The sequence below is a fragment of the Panulirus ornatus genome, chromosome 6 (genome assembly GCF_036320965.1).
Source record: "Panulirus ornatus isolate Po-2019 chromosome 6, ASM3632096v1, whole genome shotgun sequence".
NCBI classification, from domain to species: domain Eukaryota; kingdom Metazoa; phylum Arthropoda; class Malacostraca; order Decapoda; family Palinuridae; genus Panulirus; species Panulirus ornatus.
The window spans coordinates 31,285,547-31,303,363 of NC_092229.1; the positions used below are offsets into that span (position 1 = coordinate 31,285,547).

General features: G+C 42.7%; 3 protein-coding genes and 1 pseudogene across 3 annotated transcripts in view; all 4 read right to left on the reverse strand.

Annotated features, from left to right (window-relative positions):
• Window positions 1–2,620: 2,620 nt before the first annotated feature.
• Window positions 2,621–3,979, reverse strand: LOC139749144 (uncharacterized; annotated as a pseudogene).
• Window positions 3,980–3,987: 8 nt separating this feature from the next.
• Window positions 3,988–4,693, reverse strand: LOC139748896 (uncharacterized). The gene is made up of 2 exons (XM_071662260.1): window positions 4,672–4,693; window positions 3,988–4,436 (listed from the first exon to the last, which is right to left on the reverse strand). The coding sequence occupies exons 1-2, from the start codon at window positions 4,691–4,693 to the stop codon at window positions 3,988–3,990; spliced, it is 471 nt and encodes a 156-aa protein (XP_071518361.1).
• Window positions 4,694–5,459: 766 nt separating this feature from the next.
• LOC139749145 (uncharacterized) lies at window positions 5,460–6,790 on the reverse strand. Its single transcript, XM_071662782.1, has one exon. It carries the CDS (start codon window positions 6,610–6,612, stop codon window positions 5,602–5,604), a length of 1,011 nt encoding a protein of 336 aa, XP_071518883.1. The 5' UTR covers window positions 6,613–6,790; the 3' UTR covers window positions 5,460–5,601.
• A 4,106-nt stretch (window positions 6,791–10,896) lies between these two features.
• The window catches only part of LOC139749142 (uncharacterized), a 161,052-nt gene continuing 154,131 nt past the window's right edge, over window positions 10,897–17,817 (reverse strand). The window contains exon 6 of the mRNA XM_071662781.1: window positions 10,897–11,625. Within this exon, the coding sequence (XP_071518882.1) occupies window positions 11,314–11,625 (312 nt within the window). The 3' untranslated portion in view covers window positions 10,897–11,313. The remainder of the gene's footprint in view (window positions 11,626–17,817) is intronic.

Here is a 17,817-nt window from a genome sequence, read left to right on the forward strand (position 1 = left end):
ATCCTTTCCAACCAGTCAACGACACAGTCACTCCCTTTTTAATAAATTCTGCTGCAATACCATCCAAACCTGCTCTCTTGCCAGAATTCATCTCCTGCAAAGTTTTCACTACCTACTCTCTCTTAACCAAACCATTCTCCCTGACCCTCTCGCTTTGCTCACCACCCCGACCAAGACACCCTATATCTGCCACTCTATCATCAAACACATTCAGCATACCTTCAAAATACTCACTCCATCACTACATGTTAGTACTTCCCTACTTGCCCCCTTTACTGACGTTCCCATTTTTCTCTTGTCTTATGCACGTTATTTACCGCCTTCCAAAACATCTTTTATTCTCCCTAAAGTTTAATGATACTCTCTCACCCCAAACTGTCATTTGCCTTCTTTTTACACCCTTCCACCTTTCTCTTGACCTCCTGCCACTCTTTTATAATCTTCTTGTCATTTGCACTCTTTCCTTGCAAATATCATCCAAATGCCTCTTTTTCTCTTTCACTAAAAGCTTTACTTCTTCATTGCACCGCTCACTACCCTTTCTAACCTGCTCACTTCCCACCTTTGCATATTTTTCTCAAAATTATTACGTGTTTGCATAACATAGTGTTAGACGTCATTGGGTATAGTCACCACAACAAATGAGTTATTCATTATCACTTTTGTGTTGAATTTATTACCTGCAACAAAATAAATATATTATTGTGAATACAATTTGTTTACTGCTGTGTCTGTTCAATACTTTGTTTACATATTTGCAAAACACAGTGTCATAATGCAGTGCATCTCATGCATGGAAATGGTTCCTTATTCTACAAAGAAAGCATCTATATTAGTATTGTATAAGGTTGCAAATTGCACACTTTATGATTTATGTGCCACATGATTTCAACATGCTGGTGAGTTACACTGCTGGCTGTCATCACATTTCTCCATGGAACCAGTAAAACATACAGAGCTGCTGCTTCTTTGATCACTAAATTGCTTTACAACCTGTATGATTAAATAACTTAATTAGCACATTTTGTTTAGGTTAAATATGGTGTAAAGACACAAATGAGGACATAAAGTCAGCGTGCTCGTTATCATTTATAAATATGACTCCGCTTGATATTATCATGTAGCCCTAGATTTACAGTATATTATGATTTAATCACTAAATTAATGAGAGAGAGAGAGAGAGAGAGAGAGAGAGAGAGAGAGAGAGAGAGAGAGAGAGAGAGAGAGAGAGAGAGAGAGAGAGAGCGAGAGCGAGAGAGAGGACTTACTGTACATCTGTTTAGCCCTAGATTTACCGTATATTATGATTTAATCACTAAATTAATGTGGTGTTGATGAGAGAGAGAGAGAGAGAGAGAGAGAGAGAGAGAGAGAGAGAGAGAGAGAGAGAGAGAGAGAGAGAGAGAGAGAGAGAGAGAGAGGACCTGCTGTACATCTGTTTAGGTGCTATACACCTGACCGGAAATGGGTAACATTACTGATATTAGCATTGCGGTTTTATTTGTTTAGTAGTTAACCAAGCTGTGATATTCATCAATAATACTGCACCTATACATTGGCAGAGTATCACAGAGGATATAGTGTACTGTCATGCTGTTGTCGTTGCCGCTTACCCAGTGGACATGCAGTGGTCGCTGTGGTGTCAAGAGGGGACGTCAGTCACCTAAAGGTGAGACTAGGGGTAGGAAACTGGGAGTAAACAGTTTTCACATTAAGGACAATATACTGCGATATGACGTTGGGTGTTTATAAAGTAATTGGGCGACATCAAATAAATGCAGGGAAGATTTCGTATGTTTATCATGTACAACATTTCATTACTATATTAACAAATGGCTTTAACCTCAACTACATAGCAGAGCAGGAGTTAAACACTTGACCTCCCCCTCTAATTTCCACCTGGTTTAAAACCACGTCTTTCCATTCTTCCTCCTCCACTCTTCCTCTATGGTATCCATGAGAATTTTCAATCTTCATATTCTGTCATTCATACAAATGCATATGTGAAAACTATATAACACAATACTTGAGCAGACATTTCTTACAGTCAATCATGTCCTAAGTGAACACACAGGTCCTACAGTTTCACCATGTGTGTGGGTTGTCTAGTAAACACTACTAATGACATAGGATTTAATCATATAAAGCATTCAAAAGAAACACTAAAATGGATCATAAGAATAACAATTATGTCATTTTTATTGTGAATAACACAAAGCGCCATGATATTTAACATAAAAATTAATGAAGTACATGAGACTTACCGTAGGTCAGTTGAAATGTGCCTCGAATTTTATGAAGCAAATCACCTCTGCTAGAAGGGAGCTTTCACATGAGATACGCTTTGCCGCTTCACGCCACCAGACTTTAAAGAGTACGACCAACCATATGAAAGTAACTTAACATTTTGCAGTGCTAGAAATATGTAAGCCACAAGACGCTACAGAGCGTAGGGTGGAAGAGGTGGGCATGTGAAAGCTCCCTTCTAGCAGAGGTGATTTGCTTTATAAAATTCGAAGCACATTTCAACTGACCTACGGTAAGTCTCATGTACTTCATTAATTTTACGTCAGCAAATCACACCTCTGCTAGAGGTCGCTTTCCCATGAGGTTTTGAAGCCATGTGGGTGTCGTACTGTAGACATGCAGAGAGGAGAAATGATACAAGCAGTAACCAACTGCAATATAGTAAGAAATTTACATAGCCAAGGACCAGGTGACAAGAGACAACATCTCCTATGCAAACAAAATGAACAGACTATTGAAGGACAGCATCTTGGAAAGGATCGTGACTCGGGGCAATCTCCTTGTCATAAAACTTGGCAAAAGTGGCAGCCCTGGACCACCCAGCCCTTGCCATGATGTGTCCAATCGGTAGAGCCATGGCTTTGGCTTTCGATGCAGCTGCAGGCCGAACACTGCCCACTGAATACTGGCTGGAGTCTATGCCCGACAGAGAAAGCACTGTTCGAATCCACCTAGCAACACTGTCCCTCGTTACATGCTTGTGGGGCTTGATAAAACTTGGGAGTAACTTCCCATTCTCCTGATGTGCAGAATTTCTGAACTCCTCTGTCCTAGCAATATACATTTTCAGAGTTTCACACACACACACACACACACACACACAATGTAATGTCAGTAGAATATGCTTTAAAGGTCACAAACCGCACGTTGAACTTTGGTCTGCACTGTTTAATAGTTTCCCCTAACCAAACACAAACAGAATCCTGCCCAAAACTAATATTCTTCAGCAACAAACAATGCAAAGTTTGTATTCTGGCAGCATGCGTAAGTGCCATCAACATCACAAGCTTCAGTGTTAAATCCTTTAAAGAGAGGGAGGACAAAGGATCCATGGCACGCAGATGCTGTAGCACCTGCTGAACATCCCAAGTTCTTGTATACCTAGGGACAGACTGCCGCGAGTTAAAAACTCCCTTTAAGAACCTGGTGACAAGAGGATGGCTGCCTGCACTGTAATCCCCAGGGAGGAGAGTGCACCCGTGGCAGTGCTGATTGAAGTATAACTAACACCTCTGTGGAAAGTGACAGACAGAAAATTCACAACATTAGTTACAGTGGGAGCAAAGGGATCGATGTTCCGGCTACCACAAAACTGTAACCACCTGTTAATATGTGGCTGGTACTGCCTCGCAGTCGCAGGTCTCCAGGAGGCAAGGATGATGTCCGTACCTGCCTGAGAAATGCCCCTGTCTCGCAGACGTTGCCGGATAAGAGGCAAGCCATCAGTCGGGTGTGTCGGAGAATGGGGTGTTCCTCCTCCGTCGATGGGTGACGCAAGACGTGTGCCCCCCTCGGAATCAGCCGTGGTTCCTTGACCAGCAAAGTGAGTAGAATCCCCATCCAGGGCTGGGACGGCCAGAGAGGCAATACCATCCACCCCTTCGCTGACTCTGCTCGAATTTTCTGTAGGCACCTGGCAATCAGAGCAAAGGGTGGGAAAAGGTAGATTAGTTCAAACTGCTACCAGCAGATAGAAAAGGCATCAAAATGTTCTGCATCTAGGTCAGGTTTCCAGGAGCAGAAACGAGTCACTTGAGCATTCAGTCTAGAAGCAAAGAGATCAATGCTCGGAACCCCAAATACTTCAGAGAGGGCCCTAAAGAGTTCTTCATTCAATTTCCACTCATGCCTGTCATTGAATGTCCGAGATGCAGCGTCTGCCATGAGATTGACTTTACCCGGTACATGAGAGCAGGTAAGCCAGATATCATTCACCGCACACCACTCCCAAAGGTCACGGCAAATGCCATTACACAGTGAGGACCGTGTGCCGCCCATTTCATTGACATAGGTCACCGCCGTCGTGTTATCACAAAACACCCGAACATGTCCTTTGAGAAGAGACGCAAATGAGCGCACTACCAGGGAGATGGCTTTGAGTTCCTTTGCATTAATGTGCAAGGCAGATTCTGATAATGACCATCTCCATTAACTTTTGGTTGATTGAGGTGGCCACCCCAACCTAAATTTGATGCATCAGTACACAGATCCAATTCTGTACCCTTCCGAAAAATCTGTCTGGTTTGCAATGCAATGTGAGATACCCACCAAAGCAAGTCCAGTCTCATCTCATGAGTGACCACCATCCACTTGTCAAAGTTACCTTTTGCGACTCTTAACGCAGCAATCTTAGCACATTCTAACCGCTGTCATGCAGTTTCCCCATCTCTGCTGCTGGAACGGCTGCAACTAATAGCCCAACAACTCTGGCCACATTCCGAATTTTGGCTGTCACTATGTAACAATTCCTCACAGCATTGTAGTACCTTGTGTATCCTACGATCAGGTAATGTTACTGTCATAGGCTCAGAATCTATAATGTTCCCTAAATACTCCAAGCGCTTAGTGGGGACCAAGACAGATTTGCTTTCGTTAATACAGAAACCTAACTTCTTCAGCAAGTCAACCGTGGCACGCACACTCTCACAACATCCATCAAAAGTGCAGTGAAAAATAAGAGTATCATCAACGAAACTCGTGATGATATGTCCCTTCTCTCTAAAAACAGGTTTCATTAATTTAGTGAACAGACGGGGACCATCCGCAACCCCATTAGGGAGACACGTGAATTGATAAATTTTTCCTTGTCACTTGAAACACAGAGAGCGTTGTTGCTCCTCAGCTATCTTAACAGAATAATAGGCGTGCCGCAAATCGACAGAGGCCATGAAGACACCGCTGTTAACAAGACGAATCGCCTGCTCAAAATTTTCCATCTTGAAGTGTTTGTACTCTAAGAATTTATTAAATTTTTCCAGGTTAAGGATCATCCTAAACCTACCATCCTTCTTCCGTCTTAAGAAAATAGGGGAAAGAATCTGCCCCTCCTGTCTCTGGGTCTCCTTGATAACCCCCAGACTCAAAAGCTGTACAATTTCCTGGCAAACAATTTCCTTTTCCTCGACATTAAACACATACTCAACTTCTTCAGCAAATAAAGGGCAATGTTAGCAACATCAATATCTAAATGGCAATGCTGAACAATATCTAAAATATTTGGATCACTTGTAATAGCATGCCACTCATGTACAAAATAGTGAAGTCTGCCAGCTTGAAAAGGATGACTCACCTCAGTTACTGCCGGGGATTGTGACCCCGGCCTCGGGAGTTTTTTGTCTCAGGACCCTGCCGTGAGAAGGATTGCCGGTGCTCACTCCGGGGACCATGGGTGCGTTGGCCATATGGATGAAACCTGGCCATAAAACCCCTGTATGGCAGTCTCCCAGAAGAGCCCCTAAACTTGCCAGGACCAAACTTCGAGGTAGAGAGCGGTTTCCTTGGAGCAATCTTACTCCTTAACTTTTCAGACTCCTCAATGTACTTGGCTGAGAGTGAGACATCATCCCCAAACAGAAGACGAGTCATGGGCACCTTGTATGAAGAGAGGTGAGCATATTTGTGGTTAATTTCGCGCTTGATGATGAACCGGCGAGCCAGATTATTCTTGTGATTAGCATGACCCAGGAGTGCCAGGGCACCATTAAGCATGCCCACTTCCTGGGCAACATCTGGTTGGCTAGTCTGGGCGATCTTGTCAAGCACTGTGAGTGACTTAGTCAAAATTGTGGCAGCCGTAATAATGTCTTTCCCAACATCCTTCAAACGAAAGTCTGCCTTCTTGGCATCAGTCTTCAGTGCATCTAAAACTTGCAAGTTGCAATCCACGGGCGCTAAGGCATGACAGTTATCTGGCCTCTTGGCTGCAGCATCCTCCAAAATCTCCTTATACTCCTCCTCTCGCAAGCCGTGAGCAAATACATGGTTAACCATATCGGCAACATGCTGGTCAATGCCATCAGACACCTCATCCACAGGACCGTAAGCCTTGGCGCACTGCAGGAGAACACTGTCAGGCCGCCCGTCATTCTGAGAGACACAATCATCACTGGAAAGGTAATGCTCAGCTGGAGTAAAGCCCGAAAAACCCGTGGGCGAGCGCGAGGGAGGCACCACCTGGCTAGAAAGGCCAATGTTTACATCGGCGGCCGCCGCGGCGACATCAGCCCCCCGACTGGGGCCTAAGCTCCTTTCCTCCTTCAATTTCTCCACATCACCACGTAAAGCAGCCAAAGCGTCCATCACCATGTTCCAGGGCGGCGCAGATGCCTCATCCCATGAGGCAGAAGGCAAGGAACGTGTGTGCTGGGAAGCAGAGTCACCGCCATCACCAGTGACGTGACCATGGGGCCTATTGTTACCAGCCCTGAAGAGCCTCCCGCTGAGAAGGGCTGCTCCTGGAGCTAGTCCTATGCGAGGAGCCTTTCCTCACATGCCTGGCATGTTCAGAATCGCCCTCCTTACTCGACCTCCGTATGCTGGTGGAACTGCCCGGGACATCCGACATGGCGGCGGCGATAGCAAGGCGGCGGTGCAGGTCAGTGTGAGAGTCGTCAACTCCACAAGTGCATCAACAACGCACTTCCCTCCCCGCTCCTAAACGGATCACGGGTGGTGTTGCAGCCAGCCCCAAACTGGGTCACAGGCTGTAGCAAAGCCTTTCCGCTCCAGAGGGATCACGGGAAGAAGGCTGCCAAGCTCGCAGCTGCAGAAAAACATCTGGACGGCACGAAGGAAGCACAGCAACTGGTGGCGTGAAGCGGCAAAGCGTATCTCATGGGAAAGCGACCTCTAGCAGAGGTGTGATTTGCTGACGTAAAATTCAAGACGTAATATCACACTATGGATTAAAAGAAATACCCTGAAATTGTTTGGTCATGTGGAGAGAAAAGTAACTGGCTGATAAAGATTTTTTTTCACACTGGAGGCTCCAGTTACCATCAAAAGTCCACATCAAAGCCAGGCTTTACTTGAAATAAAGAATGAAGAAAGGGAAAAAGAAGAGACAAGGGAAAGCATTCATGAATTTTGGAGGACGTGAAAAACCTATCTTTTAAAATATGCCAAGTCATAGTTATTGGGAAACATATAAAAGGGTGGAGAGTTCCAAAGCTTCAAGGAGTAGGAAAAGAGGCAGTTATCAAATTGGCCCATCCGTGAGTTGCCAACAGCCACACAGTAATCATGTGATGCAGCAGCTTTCTGAGTATGTATAATCTACCTAGTAACAGCTTTCTGAGTGTGCATAATGTACCTAGTGACAGCTTTCTGAGTATGTGTAATCTACCTAGTGATGGGAACACACAAGTGGCCAGCTCTTGCTTGGGAGCAAAAGCCAAAGTAATACCAATAGAAAGGGAAAGTGAACCAACGTTGTGGCATAGGGCAAGTGGGTCAATGGGTCAAGTTTTGAAGTTAGCCTATGATAGTTTATTGGTTAGATTGCTTTCAACTTAACTCTAAGTAAGGATGCAGAGCTAGAACCATCCCAGATGTGAAAGGAGTGCTTCATACAAAGACAGAAGCCCTTTGTAGATATGGAGCAAGAGTTCAGAAGAAAAGAAATTTTGACATCTACACAAAACTCCCAGTTTGTTAGCGGCAGACTTAGCTATTTCCATGATGAAGGATTTCCAAGAAAGAGTGGATGTTACAGTAATACCAAGTATATTCACTGAGTCTAGAGGTGTAATTACAAAACTGTCAAAGGAAAGAAGGAAGTTGTGAGGAATTTTCGATAGAGAGATGTTAGCGGAAGACTTAGCCATTTCCATAATTAAGGGTTTCCAAGAAAGAGTGGATGTTACAGTAATACCAAGTATATTCATGGAGTCAAAAGGTGTAATTACAGAACTGTCAAAGGAAAGAGGAAAGTTATGAGGAAATTTTGACAGAGAGATGGGTAGAAACTGGATTTTGGAGGCATTAAACTTAAACAGATTTCTTCTACCCCAATGAGATACCTTGTCCAAGTCTGAGTTTATTGAGGAAGCTGGGTCAAGATGAGCAGCAGATTGAATGAGATAAGGAGCAAAATTGAAGGATGTGGAAGAATGCAGTGATGTATCATAAGCATATGAGTGCATCTGGTTATTTGTAGGAGAGGGGAAAATTGTTGATAAAAAGGAGAAAAAGTATAGGAACGACAGAACCATGAGGAACACCACTGTTGATGGAGAAAAGGGGAAGACTGATCCATCAACAACCACAGAGATAGATCAGCCAGAAAGGAAGCTAGATATAATGGAGAAAAACCAAAAGAAAGGACCTTAGAGATGAGACCCCTATACCAGACCCTATCAAAAGCTTTGGATATGTCAAGGCTAACTATGCAGGATTCCCAAAAATCTTTCAGGGATGATGAAAAGACATTAGTAAGATATGAAAGAATATCGTCAGAGAATCTTGTCTTATGGCAGCCATACTGGTGATCAAAGAGAAGACTTTGAGATTCAACATGTCTAAGGATATGGAAGTTCATGAGGGATTCAAAGACTCTAAACATGGTGGACATCAGAGCAACTGGATGACAGTTTGAGGAGTTAGAATGGTCACCCTTCTTTGGGATAAAATGTACCAATGCAAGCTCCCAAGAGAAGAAAAAGTTCTGGCTTTTAAAAAGAAATGGAACAGACAAGCAGTTACAGGTACAAGTTCTGAGACATGCTCTTTCAGTACATGGGGATGGCTACCATCAGGACCATAAGCCTTGCTTGTGTCCAGATAAAGAAGTGCTCTTCGGATAATCCAAAAAGAGTTTATGGGGGAAACACATAGGATTATTAAGATGAACATCACAGGGTGAAGGAATGTTAGAGGAATCCAAGATAGAGTTACAGGAAAAACAGGAACCAAAGAAAGTTGCTTAGTCTATGGGAGAAACAGCTTTTGTACCATCAGAATGGAAAAGTGAAGGAAAGGTAGAGCGATAGAAATTGTTGGTGATGCCCTTAGCTAAAGACCAGGAGGACCTATCAGTGGACGAAAAGGAGAGATTATAACACTTCCTTTGAATACAGGAATGTGTTGCCTCACAGACTTGCAATGTTTGCGGGCAGTGATAAATGCTGAATGGGAGTTGGAGGAAGGTCAGTGTTTTCAAGCTTCAATGACCCATACTAAAAAAACTGACAGAGAAGGTATGCTACATAATAAATAAATGATGATGAAATTAAGTTCAGAGGGTAGTTCAGAGCTTAGTAATAGTCAGACATGTGTGGATCAGGTGTTTGCTTTGAAGAATGTATGTGAGAAATACTTAGAAAAGCAAATGGATTTGTATGTAGCATTTATGGATCTGGAGAAGGCATATGATAGAGTTGATAGAGATGCTCTGTGGAAGGTATTAAGAATATATGGTGTGGGAGGCAAGTTGTTAGAAGCAGTGAAAAGTTTTTATCGAGGATGTAAGGCATGTGTACGTGTAAGAAGAGAGGAAAGTGATTGGTTCTCAGTGAACGTAGGTTTGCGGCAGGGGTGTGTGATGTCTCCATGGTTGTTTAATTTGTTTATGGATGGGGTTGTTAGGGAGGTGAATGCAAGAGTTTTGGAAAGAGGGGCAAGTATGAAGTCTGTTGGGGATGAGAGAGCTTGGGAAGTGAGTCAGTTGTTGTTCGCTGATGATACAGCGCTGGTGGCTGATTCATGTGAGAAACTGCAGAAGCTGGTGACTGAGTTTGGTAAAGTGTGTGAAAGAAGAAAGTTAAGAGTAAATGTGAATAAGAGCAAGGTTATTAGGTACAGTAGGGTTGAGGGTCAATTCAATTGGGAGGTGAGTTTGAATGGAGAAAAACTGGAGGAAGTGAAGTGTTTTAGATATCTGGGAGTGGATCTGGCAGCGGATGGAACCATGGAAGCGGAAGTGGATCATAGGGTGGGGGAGGGGGCGAAAACTCTGGGAGCCTTGAAGAATGTGTGGAAGTCGAGAACATTATCTCGGAAAGCAAAAATGGGTATGTTTGAAGGAATAGTGGTTCCAACAATGTTGTATGGTTGCGAGGCGTGGACTATGGATAGAGTTGTGCGCAGGAGGATGGATGTGCTGGAAATGAGATGTCTGAGGACAATGTGTGGTGTGAGGTGGTTTGATCGAGTAAGTAACGTAAGGGTAAGAGAGATGTGTAGAAATAAAAAGAGCGTGGTTGAGAGAGCAGAAGAGGGTGTTTTGAAATGGTTTGGTCACATGGAGAGAATGAGTGAGGAAAGATTGACCAAGAGGATATATGTGTCGGAGGTGGAGGGAACGAGGAGAAGAGGGACACCAAATTGGAGGTGGAAAGATGGAGTGAAAAAGATTTTGTGTGATCGGGCCTGAACATGCAGGAGGGTGAAAGGAGGGCAAAGAATAGAGTGAATTGGATCGATGTGGTATACCGGGGTTGACGTGCTGTCAGTGGATTGAATCAAGGCATGTGTATGGGGGTGGGTTGGGCCATTTCTTTCGTCTGTTTCCTTGCGCTACCTCGCAAACGTGGGAGACAGCGACAAAGCAAAAAAAAAAAAAAAAAAAATGTAAAAGTTCAAACTAGTAACTGTTCCAGTATGTTTATTCCTCATGGTTTTTTGAGATACTGCAAATACACATCACTGGTATTCATTTAGTACAAATACAACAACATTCATATATATACTAACAATAACTGAATTACATAATGAACAGCAAAAATCACATGAAAATGATGTTTTGTAACAACCTTTTTTGACAACAGAAAGTTACTTTCTTCTGAGAAAGCTGAAAAGAACATTGAATGATATTTACTGGGTTCTAAGTACATCCTACAGTACCATGTTAGATAGAGCAGTTACCATTATACTTCATGAAAGCTAAATTTCTAAGCACCTCAAAGCCTAAGGGAGTTTGTTAATTGTTTGCAAATAAAATAGGTATTACAATTTTGCTTATAATCTTGACATTATCACTAAGTTGATTGAAACTAGGCTATATTTTACTCAAGGTTTTAATGTGCTATCAAACTCATTACATGAATCAAACTCTTCCATATATTCATCTTCTATATACTCTATTTCCTCTTCATATTCTGCAGAATGATCAGAAGGCATACTCAGGATAGATTTTTCTTTGTTTTTGCGATAAGAATCTTTCTTGTGCTGTAGCTTATACTGACCAACCCATCGATGGATCTCCTGGGGACTGTAACTAACACTGTGAGTGTCAGAAACCCTCTTAGATGATGAACTGCAAGCCTGTTTCTCTGAGTTCTTTCGGTGGTCTGCTCGTGTTTGCTTCAACCTTTGTAGTATCTAAAAACACCAATGTAAAGGTTAAAAGGAGCTCACACAAAAACTATAATAAATTTATTGCCAAATTAAATGAAAATTCAATTACAGTTATTTTCAGATGTAAACTATCTACTTCCAAAATAACAGCAAAATAGGGTCATTCATAGATGTCTAATTCCTAATGTCTTTTTTCCTCTTCCATACTGGTTTGTTGTTTCCCATCTCAGTGCAGTAGCACCAAGAACAGATGAAGAAAATGCCTCTTGCTAACATCCACCCTCTAGCTGGCATATGTAATGCTGCAAAACCACAGCCCCCATCCCCAACTGGGCCCCACACACCTTTCCGTTCTTTACCCTGATACTTTATATGCATTACTTCAGTCCAGTGAAACCACATTATCCCCCTCAATACCGAATCACTCCAATTCCTTCTATACAATAAACATCTTTCATCCTCCTGCATGTTCAGGTCATAAGCACTCAAAATATTACTCATTCAATCCCTCCATCCAACTCCAATTCAGTCTCCTTCTTCTCCAACCCTCCACTTCTGAGGGACATATCCTGTCTGTCAACCTCTCTTCACTCATTCTCTATACATACACACCATTTCAACACAGCCTCTTCAATTCTCTCAAGTATACTCTTCTTATTACCACTCCTCTCTCTTACCCTATCATTACTTAATCAACCTTCCTCACACCATATAATGTCCTCAAACATCTGATTTCCAACACTTACACCCTCTTCCATATATTCTCGTTGAAACCCATGCCTCATCCAAATAACACCATCAGGAGTCATACCTTCAAACATGCCCACTTTTGCCCTCCCAGATAGTAACTTCATTTTCCATACATTCCTCAATGCTTCCAGAACCTCTGCCCACTCACTCACCCTATGACTTACCTCTGCTTCCATGGTTCTATTCACTGCCATGTCCACTCCCATATATCTAAAACACTTCTTTTCCTCCAAGTTTTCTCCATTCAAACTCACACTCCAACTAACTTTTTTCTTTGCACTGCCAAATCTAATTACCTTGCTTTTATTCACATTTACTCTAAAGTTCTCCTTTCATACACTCCTAAACTCAGACACCAACTTCTACAGTTTCTCAATTGAATCTGCCAGCAGTGCTATGTCATCAGCAAACAATAACTAACCTAACTCTCAGCCCCCCCCCCCCCCCCTCACCCTTAACAGACTGCATACCTGCCCCTCTCTCTGCCCCTTGCATTTACCATTTAATGTGTTTATTTACCCCATACATAAACACATTAAAGCCATAGTGACATCACAAACCCCTGCGACAGACACCTTTACCTGGAACCACTCATCCTCCTTTCTATCTACTCACAGACATACCTTACTCTCTTGATAAAAATTCTTCAGTGCTTCTAACAGCTTTCCTCTCACAACATATATTCCTAACTCAAATGTTTTCTTTAGACCCATATATTAAATGCTACATACAAACCCTTCTGTTTCTTTGAATATTTTTGAGACATTTTCATCAAAGCAAACATCTAATCCACTTATCCTCTACCACTCCTAAAAACATTGTCCCTCCCCAGTCTGATGCTCTGTACATGACCACCCTCTCAATCACCACTCTTTCACAATAATATTTTTTCTCATTTGAGCCTCCAGTCACAGACAATAGTCCACATCAAGGCCAGCCCTTACTCAAAATATACATAAGTTAATGAAAAGGAAAAAGAAAAGACAAGGAAAATATTTCTGAATTTTAGAGGAAGTGACAAACCTCTCTTTTAAAATGAGTCAGGTCATAGTAACTGGGAAAGACAAGAAAGAGTAAAGAGTTCCAATGTTTCGAGGTGTTGGGAAAGAAACAGTTATCATAACAGCCCATCATAGTAATCATATGACCCAGCAGCTTGCTGAGTAGAGTGTGGTCTAGCTAGTGGTGGGGGCACACAAGCAGCCAGCTTTCAGGAGCAAAAACCAAAGTGATACCTATAGAAGAAGGAAAGTGAGCCAACACTGCAACAAAGGGTAAGCAGGCAAAATTTTGGACCATGGGAGAGTTTATATGTTTGACTGCTTTTGCCTCAACTCTGTCAAGAAAAGATATAGAGCTAATGCCATTACCAGATGTGAGAGCAGTACTCCATACAAGGACAGATAAATCCTTTGTGTTAACAGAGCAACAGTATGAAAGAAAACAAATTTTAACATTTGAATTACTTTTTTTAAAATAGAACTTCCAGTTTCTTCGAAGAAGACTCAGCTATTTCTGTAATGTGAGGCTTCCAAGGTAAAGTGGATATTATGGCAATACCAATTACATTCATTATGTCAAGAGTGTGAATTACAGAACTGTCAAAGGTTAGAGGAAAGCTGTAAGGAATTTTTGACAGAGAGATGAGTAGAAACTGGGCCTTTGGGGCATTAAACCTAACCAGATTTCGACTTTCTCAGTGAGATACCCTGTCCAAGTCTGAGTCTATGAGGTAATTATGTTGAGATGAGATGCAGATTGAGAGAGATAAGAAGCAGAAATGAAGGATGTGAAGAAATGCAGTAATGAGTAGTCGGCATAAGAGTGCATATGGTTATTGTGGAAATTATTAATAAAAAGGAAGAAAGTGTAGGAGACAGGATAGTACCTTGAGGGACACTGCTGTTGATGCAGAAAGGGGAAAGGTTAATCAATCAACAATGATGGAGACAGATTGGCCAGAAAGGAGGTTAAATATGAAGTAGCAAAGTGAGGGAGGGAAACCAAAAGAGGAGAGCGCAAAAGACGTCTGTGGCATGAGAAAGGTCGGAGGTGTGTAGATCAGAAAGGGTAGTGAGTGGTGGGATGAAGAAGTGAGATTGTTGGTGAAGGAGAAAAGAGAGGCGTTAGGATGATTTATGTAGGGAAATAGTGCAAAAGACTGGGAGATGTATGAAAGAAAGAGGCGTAAGGTTGGGAGAAAGGTGCAAGGGGTGAAAGGGGGGGGGGGGGGGGGCAAATGAGAGCCAGAGTATTGTTGGATTTTGGGGAGGATGAAACGATGTTTTCGAAGGAGGTAAGTAAAGTGCATGGGACAGGAGAACTAATGGGAACATCGGTGAAGGGGGCAAGTGGGGAGCTGATAACAGGTGGTGGTGGAATGGGAGGGAGAGGGAGTGTGTTTTGAGGGTTTGCTGATGTGTTTGATGATAGAGTGGCAGATGTAAGATGTTTTGGTTGAGGTGGTGTGTGAAGTGAGAGGGCCAGGGATAATGATTTGGTAAACAGAGAAGAGGTAGTGGGGGCGTTGCGGAAGATGAAAACCAGCAAGGTGGCAGGTTTAGATGGTATTGTAGTGGAATTTACTAAAAATGGGGGGGTGACTGTGTTGTTGACTGGTTGGTGAAGATATTTAGTGTATGTATGGTTCACAGTGAAGTGCCTGAGGATTGGCAGAATGCATGCATAGTGCCATTGTACAAAACCAAAGGGGATAAAGGTGAGTGTTCAAATTACAGAGGCATAAGTTTGTTGAGTATTCCTGGGACATTGTGTGGGAGGGTATTGATTGAGAGGGTCAAGGCATGCAGAGAGCATCAGATTGGGGAAGATCAATTGGGTTTCAGAAGTGGTAGAGGATGTCAGGATCAGGTGTTTGCTTTGAAGAATGTATGTGAGAAATACTTAGAAAAACAGATAGATTCATATGTAGCATTTATGGATCTGGAGAAGGCATATGATAGAATTGATAGAGATGCTCTGTGGAAGGTATTAAGAGTATATGGTCTGGGAGGTATGTTATTAGAAGCAGTGAAAAGTTTTTATCAAGGATGTAAGGCATGTGTACCAGTAGGAATAGAGGAAAGTGATTGGTTCCCAGTGAATGTCGGTTTACGGCAGGAGTGCGTGATGTCTCCATGGTTGTTTAATTTGTTTATGGATGGGGTTGTTAGGAAGGTGAATGCAAGAGTTTTTGGAGAGAGGGGCAAGTATGCAGTCTCTTGTGGATGAGAGGGCTTGGGAAGCAAGTCAGTTGTTGTTTGCTGATGATTCAGGTGAGAAACTGCAGAGGTTGGTGACTGAGTTTGGTAAAGTGTGTGAAAGAAGAAAGCTGAGAGTAAATGTGAATAAGAGCAAAGTTATTAGGTTCAGTAGGGTTGAGGGACAAGTAAATTGGGAGGTAAGTTTGAATGGAGAAAAACTGGAGGAAGTGAAGAGTTTTAGATATCTGGGAGTGGATTTGGCAGCGGATGGAACCATGGAAGTGGAAGTGAGTCAAAGGGTGGGGGAGGGGGCGAAGGTTCCAGGAGCTTTGAAGAATGTTTCGAAGGCAAGAATTTTATCTGAGAGCAAAAATGGGTGTTTGAAGGAATAGTGGTTCCAACAATGTTATATGGTTGAGAGGCATAGGCTCTATATGGGGTTGTGCAAAGGAGGGTGGATGTGTTGGAAATGAGATGTTTGAGGACAATGTGTGGTGTGGGGTGGTTTGATCAAGTAAGTTATGAGAGGGTAAGAGAGATGTGTGGTAACAAAAAGAGTGTGGTTGAGAGAGCAGAAGGGGATGTGCTGAAGTGGTTTGGTCATGTAGAGAGAGTGAATGAGGAAAGATTGACAAAGAGGCTATATGTGTCAGAGATTGAGGGAACGAGGAGAAGTGGGAGACCAAATTGGAGGTGGAAGGATGGAGTGAAAAAGATTTTGAGCGATCAGGGCCTGACCATACAGGAGGGTGAAAGGCATGCAAGGAATAGAGTGAATTGGAACGATGTGGTATACTAGGGTTGACATGCTGTCAATGGATTGAACCAGGGCATGTGAAGCATTTGGAGTAAACCATGGAAAGTTTTGTGGAGCCTAGATGTGGAAAGAGAGCTGTGTTTTTGGTGCATTACACATGACAGCAAGAGACTGAGTGTGAACGAATGTGGCCTTTGTTGTCTTTTTCTAGCGCTACCTTGAGTGCACTCCAGGGGAGGTGGATGCCATTTCATGTATGGTGGGGTGGCGGCGGGAATGGATGAAGGCAGCATGTATGAATATGTACATGTGCATATATGTATATGTCTAAGTATGTATATGTATGTAAATGTTGAAATGTATAGGTATGCATATGTGCGTGTATGGGCATGTATGTATAAAATGTATATGTGGGTGGATTGGGCCATTCTTTCAAAATTAATAATAATAATAATAAAAATAATAATATCTCTGGGGATAGGGGAGAAAAAATACTTCCCACACATTCCCCACATGTCGCAGAAGGCGACTAAAGGGAATGGGAGCAGCGGGTTAGAAACCCCTCCCCTCATTGTCTTTTAACTTTCTAAAAGGGAAAACAGAAAAAGTCATGCGGGGAGTGCTCAATCATCTCGAAGGCTCAAACTGGGGTGTCTAAATGTGTGTGGATGTAACCACGATGAGAAAAAAAGGAGAGATAGTATGTTTGAGGAAAGGAACCTAGATGTTTTGGCTCTGAGTGAAATGAAGCTCAAGGGTAAAGGGGAAGAGTGGTTTGGGAATGTCTAGAGAGTAAAGTCAGGGGTTGGTGAGAGGACAAGAGCAAAGGAAGAAGTAGCACTACTCCTGAAGCAGGAGTTGTGGGAGTATGTGATAGAGTGTAAGAAAGTAAACTTTAGATTGATATGAGTAAAAGTGAAATTGGATGGAGAGACACTGGTCATTATTGGTGCCTATGCACCTGGTCATGAGAAGAAAGATCATGTAAGGCAAGTGTTTTGGGAGCAGCTGAGTAAGCGTGTTAGCAGCTTTGATGCATGAGACCAGGTTATAGTGATGAGTGATTTGAATGCAAAGGTGAGTGATGTGGCAGTTGAGGGTATAATTGGTGTACATGGGGTATTCTGTGCTGTAAATGGAAATGGAGAAGAACTTGTAGATTTGTGTGCTGAAAAAGGATTGGCGATTGGGAATACCTGGTTTAAAAAGAGAGATGGCCAGAGAGCATTGTTGGATTACATGTTAATTAACAGGCATGTGAAAGAGAGACTTTTGGATGTTAATGTGCTCCGAGGGGCAACTGGAGGAATGTCTGATCATTATCTCGTGGAGGTGAAGGTGAAGATTTGTAGAGGTTTTCAGAGGAGAGAATGTTGGGTGAAGATAGTGGTGAGCGTAAGTGAGCTTGGAAAGGAGACTTGTATGAGGAAGTAGCAGGAGAGACTGAGTCCAGAATGGAAAAAGGTGATAGCAATTGACGTAAGGGGAGTGGGGGAGGAATGGGAT